This window comes from Malurus melanocephalus, unplaced genomic scaffold (genome assembly GCF_030028575.1).
Source record: "Malurus melanocephalus ecotype Western Australia unplaced genomic scaffold, MMel_1.1 scaffold_155, whole genome shotgun sequence".
In the NCBI taxonomy this organism is placed as follows: Eukaryota; Metazoa; Chordata; class Aves; order Passeriformes; family Maluridae; genus Malurus; species Malurus melanocephalus.
Window position 1 is genome coordinate 183,399 of NW_026623387.1, and position 11,238 is coordinate 194,636.

The 11,238-nt window shown below is 40.3% G+C and overlaps 1 protein-coding gene across 2 annotated transcripts; it reads left to right on the top strand.

Moving 5' to 3' along the window:
- Nucleotides 1-22: 22 nt before the first annotated feature.
- On the top strand, nucleotides 23-8,378 carry LOC130576794 (cilia- and flagella- associated protein 210-like). Of its 2 annotated transcripts, XR_008965710.1 has the most exons (8): nucleotides 23-332; nucleotides 962-1,118; nucleotides 2,107-2,246; nucleotides 2,547-2,739; nucleotides 3,284-3,448; nucleotides 4,032-4,138; nucleotides 4,858-5,054; nucleotides 7,541-8,378. XR_008965710.1 is itself a non-coding variant. In XM_057371703.1 (7 exons), the coding sequence occupies exons 1-6, from the start codon at nucleotides 235-237 to the stop codon at nucleotides 4,125-4,127; spliced, it is 849 nt and encodes a 282-aa protein (XP_057227686.1). In that variant the 5' UTR covers nucleotides 23-234; the 3' UTR covers nucleotides 4,128-4,138; nucleotides 7,541-8,377. The 2 variants fall into 2 exon arrangements, 1 of the variants encoding a protein (XP_057227686.1); XM_057371703.1 differs by lacking the exon at nucleotides 4,858-5,054 and having other exon boundaries at nucleotides 7,541-8,377.
- Nucleotides 8,379-11,238: the final 2,860 nt, after the last annotated feature.

Genomic DNA, 11,238 nt, shown 5'->3' on the forward strand with positions numbered 1-11,238 from the left:
CGGGGCGCGGTGCCGCTCCAGCGCTGCCACACAGCGCCCGCCATCCGCCACTCCCCCGCGGCCGTGCCGTTCCCGCCTCGGCGCTCCGCCGGTCACTGCTCGCCGTGGGTATCCCTTTGAGCGCGGCGGGAGAAAGAGCCCGATTTCCCGGGACTGCCGGGCCGTCGGTGAGGATCCCTCCTTCTCCCTCAGCAGACGTTCCGTCTCCGGAGAGGCAGCGAAGAAAGGCCGAAGATGGACCGCGATGGGCCGGACGCCGCCCGCCAGGACGCAGAGCTGGAGCGTGGCCGCTACTTGAGCCGCCGGGCCGTGGCCCAGGAGCAGCTGGCGCAGTGAGTCGGGTGGCGGGACCTGGGACTGGGGCGAGAGGGTTTAAAAACCTTTCCGTGGGCAGCCCGGCCCGGGCGGGACCCGGCTACACGGCCCGCGGGAACGGGCGGCTCTTTGGCRCTAACCCGCCTGCCGTGCGCGGGCTGTGGGGCTCGCTGCTTTTGAACCTCGTGGGCAGATTAAAACCCTGTCACCTTTCTTTACCCTGTGGTTCCTCCATAATTCTGTTCTTCAGCTTCAGAAACGTCTCTTGTTGTCAGGGGCATCATGGCCATGTCGTGAACAGTGCTGCTTAAAAGGCTGCTAGCTAACAAAGGTCCAGGTTGTACAGGGAGTGGGATAACAATTAAACAGGCTAATCAGTCTAATTATTTGAGTCCATACACTGGATTTTGCTTTTGCTAATACAGACTTCCYTAGCACCCTCGGACTAGAACTGAGCTTTGGCCAAAGAATTTGGAGCTAGCTTATAGAAACTGATTCTGGTTTTGATCTCTGATATTTTACTTTCACGTCAAAGTATCAGGGTTTTTTACTGTTAAAGTACCCGTAGATATGCATAATCTGTATCTGTTCATTTTTACTTCATGCTGTCCCTAGCTCATTTGTTCATTTCCCTTTTCTGATTCAGAATAAAAGAGCACAAGGATCAGGCAGATCTGGCCAAACAAGAAAACAAAAGAGAAGGGGAACGAATACAGAGATCGAGCCAATTGCACCAACTAGAAATTCAGAGAGAAAAAGAAAAGGAACAGGAGAAAAAAGCTGAATGCCAGAAGCTGCATCATGTAAGTAGCAGGAAAGCAGACAGCTCAAAATGTATACATATTTCACCTAGGCTGTGATGGTTGGACTCAGACCACAAATAAAGGAGCATGCAAGCAGTGGGGGCTTTGCTGAGAGCTTTAGTAGCATGGGATCAGTGCCTACCCTGCCAGTTACAGGCCATATCTTTCCTCTGTGATTTTGAGTTATAATGTGGCACCTGAGCTTTGACTGGTCTACAGTGGACAAAGTCTGCTAGAGTCAATAAGGAGATTGTCCTTGACATGAGAACTGGATTTAGGTTCCATGTACTTGCTCTGTTTTAACTCCATTTTTCTTTGTTACGGAGAGGGAATAGCCTGAGTATGACAATATCTTTTAAACTTGGTGATGACCAACTTACCACACGTACTGTTTCCCTGCCAGTGCCTACTTGAGCAGGGACACTGAAGTAGAGATACTGTAATGATTCATTGCCATGTGAGGGAATAAAAGGAGAGAATTCCTACTAAAACCCTACTCCTTTTTTTTATCCTCCCATACTCCTCATCCCAATTATACAGATTTTCCCCCAACCTTGTATATGTGATAGAAGCAATACCTACTGCCAGGCTATACAAATGCCATTTCTGAGTCATTACAAAATGCCTTATGCTTTAAATTTCAATGGTTCTACAGACTTAAAGTTTGAGCCCTTCAGACTCTCCACCATATGAATGATGTATGGGATGGGAGCAGTACAGCTGGAGCCACTGGGAAGGTGCAGGAGAGAATATAAAGATACTGTGCCTGGAGCTGCAACCACAAACTAAATTTACTTTTGTTGTAATTTGCGATAAATAGATCATGAAATTCTCTTTTATTTCTGGGTTTCTATCTTCTAAAGCTTTTCCACTGAAATAAAGAACTTATTATAGGCTAGGCCTGAAGTATTTGCTAGGATTTTTTTTTAGTTCATGTTTCCAAAATCATGTTCTACATGAAAATAAAAGTAGTTTTCCATTTGAACAGGAATATGTAGCTGAACAGAAAATAATTAAAGCTGAAGAGAAGCAAAAAGAAGACAAAGACAATGATCGGATTAAAGCTTATATTAAAGAAAAAGAAATGATGGCTGATCTGACAAGAGAAAAATATGCAGAGAYTAACAGGTGGGTCCAGGGATAATTTTCACTGTTAAGATTCAAACTTGCAATTTAATTTTGTGACAAACATTATTCTCATTGTTATATCAGCAAAATCAGAACTTTGATGCAAGCAAGTTTCCTTAATTAAGTAATTAAAACTTGAAATAGAAAGTGCAGAAAAATGGCTACTAGTTTCAGTAGTAATTGGTGCTGTGGGGGTTRGAGGTAGGATTACTGGTATTGTTAGAAGCAACAGTTACCAGTTGTCTCTGGTAATCTGAACAGATGTCCTGGTATGTTACAATAGCTCATGTTCTCCTGCAGGATGATACAGAAGCATAAGGACAAAGCTTTTGAACAATTAACTGCACAGATGAATGAAGCATTTAAGATTGAAGATGATCGTCTTGCTAGAGGAGCTGCAGAGGTAGAAGTCGAATACCAAATGAAAAMCAAAGAGAAAGAAATTAAAAAAAAGGCTGCCATTGAATCTATTGAAGAACACAGAGCCACTGTGGTAAGAAATATGGGCTCTTCTTACTCTTCTTTCTGTCATATACTTGTATCTACAAATAGTCTTGGAAATGCCAGTTTCTAGCATAGTTATCTGGAGTCATGGAGACACATGCAGGTTCTCACCCGTTGCTTCTCATTTATCATCTGGAGTTTTAGAACTAAGTCCTAAGAAAGGTGCATGCAGCATATGTAGTGATCCTCTCTCAAAAAAAAATTAGACTTAGAAGACTCTGTAATTGTTGGTAATTTGTGCAAACCCCACACTGCTTATTCCGACTGAGGAGCCTGGCCCAGATCACAGTTGGTGACTCTGGTGCCATGCATTAGCAGGCTTCATCAAGTCTGCTGACCCCTTTCCTCGAGTCCCCTCTCCCTTTCCCCTTTCTGTGTTGGGCTGCTGAAAACCCTGRCCTTGGACACCGGCCAACCACAACRATCACRCTTATCAGAGTGCTGATACAGGGCTGCTTCTGCAGAGAGATATGACTTCCAGCTTAGCAGACCAGTTCCTTGGTTAACCTCTTTGTGTGTTTTGTAAACTACAGATAAAGATGAAAGAGGAAAAGGAGAGACAGGAAAAAGCAGAGGATGAGAAGGATCGTAATCAGAAGATGACAGAAGAGGGCATCTACCTGGAAATGGAAAAAGCCAAGAAACAAAGACAGCGTGATGCAAACATGGAAGTACAGAAAATTCAAATCCAGCAAATGGTAAATAGAAGAGCTGTATCCTGTCAGCCCTTTCAAAAAGAAGCACACATCTAAACCCATAGTACTAGACCTCTCGGGTAGAAGAGAGAGGTGACTGACTGTACCCATGGGCCACAAGAGGCTTGTTTGTGGAGGGAGGGAGTTACTGCTGAAAACTTGACAATGTGTTTCAGAGKTTAATGGCCTCCTCTAAGAGTAGTATAACAGAAGCCTCTTTCAAGCTAGACTTATCCCATGTGAGTCAGGGAGCATTACTGTGAGGGCTGGCAGTAAGGGATCAACAATGAYAGATCACATCCAGTCTGTGCCTTTACGACATTTTTTAAACCATGCACTGCTCTCCTCTTGTATATTCTGGGCAGGTCACCAAAGAGCAGCAGCTAATGCTGATGTTCACTCAGCTATTTAATGTACCGTTTCTGTGGGAATATGGCAGGGGAGAGAACTGGGGAGGGATGACAAGTGTCAGGTATTAACTAAGAATGCTGCAGATCTTCTGTAAGCTTTTACCCTGTCTCAGCTTTACAGGATAGTGCTGTTGAGACAAAAATACTAAGCCTTGTTATTCCCTTTTCTTCATCAGGCTGAAAAACAGGCAAGAAAACAGCAGGAAAAGCAAGCAGAATTGGACTATCATGCTCAGAGAGAGACTGCTTTTCTTCGGGATCGACCATTTTGAAGATAAAGACAGTGAGTAACTGAATCAGTGCCATTACTGGATGTAACTTTCATTCTCTCCAAGCATTCAAGGGAGGAATGAGATGTGGGCTTCCTAACTAGGACAACTGCAAGAATGGTTGCGTGGCTCTATCTGTCGTATTAAAAACAGTAAAAACTGGGGGTGGGTGGGTAAGGATAGTTGATGCAATGCTATCCATGTTCTTCCTACCACATGTACGTGAGCCTCCATCATGCTCAGGACTGAACAAATACTTGGTATTTAGCCAGGACTATTAGAGCCTGCTTTGGCCCTCAAAGTTCTGCCTSAGGGCAGGGCCAAGAATTCTCCTCAGGGCCAGCACAAACTCACTCAGTGTCTTGGTCAGCCCTGCTATGGTCTGGGCTGCTGTACTGTTTTTAGACAGTAGAACATGGCTGGGTGGAGCTGACTCTGTTCCCATGCCAGTTAGCATGGCCCATTATTCTATAATGTCAACCAAAGCACAGTAAAACTAGGAGCAATCAACATTTTGTTTCAAAACCTCCCTTCTGACATAAAGTAAAAGGCTAATATGCTGCACTATCAACTAAAAGTCACACAGACTTCTCTCCAATACTCTTGGAGTAATTAATTTTGGAAATTATGTATTAGAAGAAGAGACATAGCAATTACCTTGTGAAATTGTCTCACAATACTTTTTTACYGTAGTTCACTAATGAAAAATTTATTTCCCTTCTCTCTGAGCCAGTGCTCATTTTATTACATCAAGCTTTTTTCCAGCAAGCAGAAAGAATGGAAAGTTATTAAAGCCTTTTGATGGCAGAAGCTGGAACCTCAAGAAGAAGTACTGATTACTGCAGGAGTGGTGCTGAAATCTGCAAGCTTGATAATGCTCCAAATGCATCCTTAAGTGCATATTTGCACATGCTCACTACTATGCAATTGGTGAGTTGAATGAGTTTTTAGTCTACCTCCACAGCAGCAAGAAACAAGGTGGATTGCAGCCTCACTTCTTACTAAGCTTCCAGAAACGTCCTGTTCTGTAGATGATTATTATCTGTGATTGTTATACTCCTTTTACTTTGAATATCTACAGGAAAACCAACAAACTCACATAATGGAAAACAACTCTTCATTTCAGTACACCTAAAGTGAAGTGGGAATCCTGTGTAATTTTAAAGCATGTTGGCTATACAGATTTAGTTAGCCAAATTCAACATGAAAAATGTCCAGCACAATCATAATCCCACTTTATTCTATTGACTTTGAGATGCACATGCTTTGTATACTTGTTTTAAATAACTAATTCTAGTTAGTAATTTTCTCTGAAACTTTATAAAGCATAGTATGACACTAGATCAGAATGTCCAGAGGTGGTGGAATGTTGCCTGTGAAAGATATCCTGTGGAAGGCAGGGGCCTAATCTAGCTGCTCACCAAAGTCCTCCTCGGCTGCYTTTTAAATATGCTAACAAAATATAGGGAGATCAACTGCAGCTGATAAAAAGGRAAATTATTAGTAGAAGAATCTACTAATTGAGGGGTATCTCTCATTTCATGCCTACTTCTTGTATAAACTGAAGTTGAGTCATCATTCCTGAAGGTATTTAGAAGGCAGACATGGTACTTAGGGACGTGGATTAGTGGTGGACTTCAGGACTAGGTTAACAGCTGGACTTGATCTTRAAGGTCTTTCAATCTAAATGACTCTATCAAGTTTTAATTAATAGCTAGTAAATCAGCATATGTTTAGAGAAATAATTTGACTAGTTAACTTTARTTACTCAAATTACCTTTTCTGCTCAAAAAAGGACCTTCTCAGATACTGTGCTGCTTCAGGATGTTGTGGCAGATGAGACTTATAATAGGTATTAGCCTTATTTGAAGGCCAAGATCTTAGAAATGCAAGGCAACTCTCAGAGGAACTGAAACAGAGAGACCTGAAATCAAACTGCATGTTTTCCGTGCCTATGATCCAACTCTGGAAGTAGAACAACAACTTTAGTTTGAACATGTGGGCCTCAAATGGTTAACGTGGTGTTCTCCCAACAGTATTTCAACTCATGCCTGTGTGGCTCTGGTACATGWGTAAGAAAGTACTGTTTTCATGGATCTAATACAAGTCCTACCTAGGCAATGGATGAGAACAACACTCTAAAATGCCTTGTATCCTAAGGGAATTTGAATTAACTAACAGTTCCTTACTGTAATGTAGTGTTCCAGGTTGGACTTACTAGATCTGTGCAAGTTCTTTTAGCATTACAATCTTTGCTATCACAGCTCTGAGGAAGTTTGAAGAAGATACCTACCTGGAAACAAATTGAATGTGAACGGAAGAAGAGCTGGCACCATGGGACTATAAAGAATGAACATTTTCGTGTCCCCATACAGACTTGCTCTGTACTTCTGAAAAACACCTTTTCRAAGCTTTCTGGTCACGTTAGGTCAAATGATTTCCTCTGCTTCAACAGCTAATTTCTTTCAAATGTCAGTTATTAACTTAGGCCTTTCTGTTATATCTTGAATGGAAGAGTGCTTTAACTAGTCTGTAATCTTCCTTGTTTTGGCAGTGCATCCTTGTCACTCATACTGCATCTTTCTTCCTGTTCGGGCCGTGTATATTTGAAAGACAGAAAATTCACTACTTATGAATAGCACTCAAAAATCCCCATAATCAGTGAAGGCTAAGATCATAGGAAAAGGTGAAGGCGAGAGATGAGAGACAACCATATGAGATGTCTTCTTTGAAATTATCCTATTTTTTTTTTAAATAAGTTGTGGTATAGCCTTTGTTAAGCTTGTGATGTGTGAAGTCATTGCTTTCACACTCCTGCACTGCCACCACTTCAACCTAAGCTTCTTTTTCTTTTGGCATATCATGGCTTTGTTTAACAGATCAGAGGGCAGATTTGAATCATTCATGTATTCACTTAAATATCTAGTAATATCAATCTCTAGTATGCAGTCTTAAAGCATAGGTGTTTGTAGCCTGTTGACACTGTCCTGCATAAGCCAGCATGGCACTTTGTTTTTCTGTGGGTTGCCTCAGCTCCAATACATTATCCAAYGAAATTAACAATTCTGTTAGGTACTGAAGGGCTTGAACACCAGCACTGCAGGGCCCTGAAAATTCAACACTGCATCTCTGTTATCATAATAGTAATTGCCCCCACCTCAAATGAGTAGCATCTGGTCTGACTCCTGTTCTGTGTAAAGGAAAAATAAGCAAAGGTTAGGGAAAAAAAAAAGGCAGAATGTACTGGCAGAAGCGCTACTGAGCAGAGCAGGAAAAATCCAACAACTGGCATTGTAGACAAGGTAAAACTTACAGGACAAGTATGTCTTRCATTAGTTTCAGCTACAATCTATCACTGCATATACAGTTAATAGAAATTACTAATTATACACTTAAACTGTTTCTTTTTTCTTTAGAAATACATTTGACCACTGTAGCAGTATCTACAAAGGAATAAGAAGCTAGCCACTGTCTCCTTCCAAGTTCTATGTGCCTGCAAAACCAATCAGTGCCCAACAGCAGAAGCTAACTGTAGACCAAATTACAAGACATGCAATTTTCCAGAACCTGCCTATACTCAAGCTCAAGAAACAAGTGCCACAGCTTGCAACTGTACTGTAACTAGTCTAATTTTATTGTGGAACAAAGCAGTAGATTCTTTTTAGAAAGTCAGGAGGTAACAACCAAAGGTAAACTATCTGTACTGTACTCTTCAAATATTCTGAGCCTCCAGGCTTAATTCAAACCTTTTGTTTTGACTTTAAACAAAGCATCTTACTGAGCAAATAAAATTGAGTACATCCATCTGTATCAATAAAATCCATGCTGACTGTACCTTTTATTTGTGACAGTTTTCTACTTACTTTCACTTTGGCGAATGGAATGAAAGGTAGAAATACCGTCCTGAGAAGTTGTGGCACTGCCTGAGTCTGTAATCCTTTATGGGAAAGAGATGTCTACAGCAAGACTACACAGCCAGGCTGTGATACTGTTGTGGGTGACTTTTTGATTGAAAGTTGTTCTTTCACTCAGTTCTAAACTGACTGTAAGTAGTCTTACCACTCCATCAACATCCAGATTGAATAGACAGTTCCTCTCTAACTAGTGAAAACTATTCTGCTTCACACATAGACACACACACAGACTCKTATTTTTTCAAGTCAAAGAGCATAGTTGGCAACAAGCAGAGTTTGCAATTATGGTAAGACAGTAGGTCAGCTTCATTACGTGGCTGCATTTTTATGTTATAATATAGAGATAATAGATAGACTGTCATTTACCACTCTGTCATGGAAATTCTTAATTGCATCTACATTTGACATTTGACACTTATCATCTAATGTAACATTGAACAAAAATCTAACTTCAYATCTTCAGTAAAAATTTACTGATCTTGGTTTAATTGAGGAGGCATGTCCTGACATCTAATCACTGTTCATAATATGCCTAAATTCTTACAACTCTTTTCATTAGTGGCTATGGCTATAGCCACATACAGACCCACACACAGACYACCTTTTATAATGGAGATATGTAGCACTGTGTAGCAATGTGGCAAATTCCTGACAAAAATAGCAAGTTTCCTTAGGTGCCTTACATGTTGCAAAACTTAAATTCAAAGACAGGGTGCATTAATTCAGTTCAGGTGCATTAATTCAGTTCATTCAGCCCTTTCAATATCTTAGAACTTCCATGTATACAAACAYAATTTTAAAACCAATCATGCATACTTGCAGTTCAAGATTGCTCCTCTGAACTTACTGCTCTATTAGTTCTATTTGAACAATGAMTTTATGCTTAAGAAAAGATACAAATTTACTAATTTTTTTACAAATTGTACCTTTACCTTTATGTAGTTTTACTATGTAAACTCATCACTTTTTTATGATTTCTGCTATTCCTTTTGTGAAATTTCATACTAGAACTAGAAAAWTTATTTTCATATATCTTAAACCCTGCTCCCCCAAACAGATGAACGTTACTTACGGCTTTTACGCAACCAAGTTTTGTTAAAACGGTGTTCCTAATGACAAGAATTGTTCAAGGGTAAGAAGTAAAACTGGTAGTACATAAGGACCAAAATGGACAGCTAAAGTGTTAGGCTAAGTAACTGCAGAGCCCTACCAAATTCAATTTTTGCAAAATGCAGTTCAGAGACTTATTGATACGCATTTTCTTTAATAATTTAGTTACATACTGCATTAGGAAAATTACTATTTTCAGCAAAAGGAAGGTACATAACACTTCTTTACATTTCCATTACAGTGACTCTAAAAGTGTGAAGATTAATTTTGTCATTGGTATCCCTCCAGTTTACAGCTGAACAACACCAACCACCAACCCCCCCTGCCAACAGAACCTCTTCAAAACATCCAAACACAACAACCAACTGCTCAAAAAGAACACTTTCATGGCTGCAGCTTTGATGAAGTATAGTATGTATGTCTTTAGGTTTTCTATTACAATGAAAGTCCTAAAAGCAGGAATATACATTTTTGTCTATCAGAAAAGCAATGAGGTACTTTACCCCTAGACGTGTGTCCAAAAATACTTTATTTGCTTCAATAAATCAACAGTTCCAGAAAAAGCAGCTAAAGGACCGCTTCTTTTGTGTTTACATTAACCTAAAATCCATTTGCTAGACTGACACTATTACAARTCAGACATTATTAGGGATCACTGCAAATTCTTCAAGGCATCTGACAACACTGCAAGAAAACCCTGTAATCTGGGCTTTCAAGTACAAAGTGCAAAGTTTCAGGCTAAAATTCTAACAACCAAATAGAACAAAGGGTTAAAATGTAACCATTGCCTCTTTTTCTTTCTTAAAAACAACCAACTGAAACAAATAGAACAACTGAAACACTYCGGCTGTGTAAAAGAATTAGCAGACAGCAACACATTTTTACAGGTAATAGTGTCTACATAACTTTACATTCTATCTACCCAACCTCAGCAAGAATTTCTGCTTCTGAGTTGATGGCAGAACCCAGAGAATCCAGCATAAAGTAATCTCTTTCTAAAAAAGTTTGGAAAACTACTGCCAATCATAAATTCAGCCTCCCAGGTGTTTATATGCTGCATGGCATTAGTAAAATGTCAGCATCTATTGTTGACACAATAGAGAATGAATGTCTAACCTTTGGAAGTTATTTCAAGCCTGTATGGACACTTAAACRTATGCTTACAAAGTCAGTTCAGTAAACACTGGCCTTATTCTACATTSGGTCTTGGGGTTCACAAATTCCCAGGAGTAAGGTCAGTTCTATCAGAAAAAGCTGCACTCTACAAGTACTGCTTTTTTCCACATTCACAAGGAAAGTCCATGAGCATTGTTTTTACTGCCTCTGGTTCACCTGAGTATTGCTTTCAGATATTCTTCCAGATCAGCCCTCTAAGCAAAAAGCCAGTGAATGATCTGTGACACAGATGTCAAAGATGGCACTGAGCTACACCGTGACTACAGCACAATGTGGCTACTGTGAGGAACAGGAAAGCTCTGTCACTGAGGGAAGAAACAGTTCCAGGACTGCAAGAGCACTAGTCAGTGCCTACTCACAAGGCAGCATGAACTGMTTAGTGCTTGGGGACATCTTGCTGTCCCTGGAATTGTGCTTTAGTCCCACCAAATCTTTAATCAACATTCTCAATTCCCAGTTTGATAGAAAAGCACAAATCTGGCAAACCCTCCCTTGTACAAGACTGAAATTGCGTTCATTTAAACGAAGTGCTCCACACTAAGCCAATTTACCATCGAATAGAATACAGGCAAGCATATCCCACCACCTGCAATTTAGTGTAACCAGCTTTTAAAAAAACCCAAAGTACATTAAAAACAAGAAAATGGGCTTTGTGCCACCAACTCAGATGATTTTTTAATGTGCTATGACAGAATTAGRGTTCATTTAACTTGTACAAGTCATTTTCTGAACTGTAAAGAAGTCCATATGGAAGGGTATACAAGTGCATCTTTTGAAATAAGTAGTTACAACCACACACTACAATTGATTATAATCTCCATTTTGAGACTTTAAAGGCAAATAAAAAAAAATGGATTGCTGTATTGCTGGCTGCCTGCATTTTGCCCTGCATTTCTTCTACAGCAGAGTCAGTA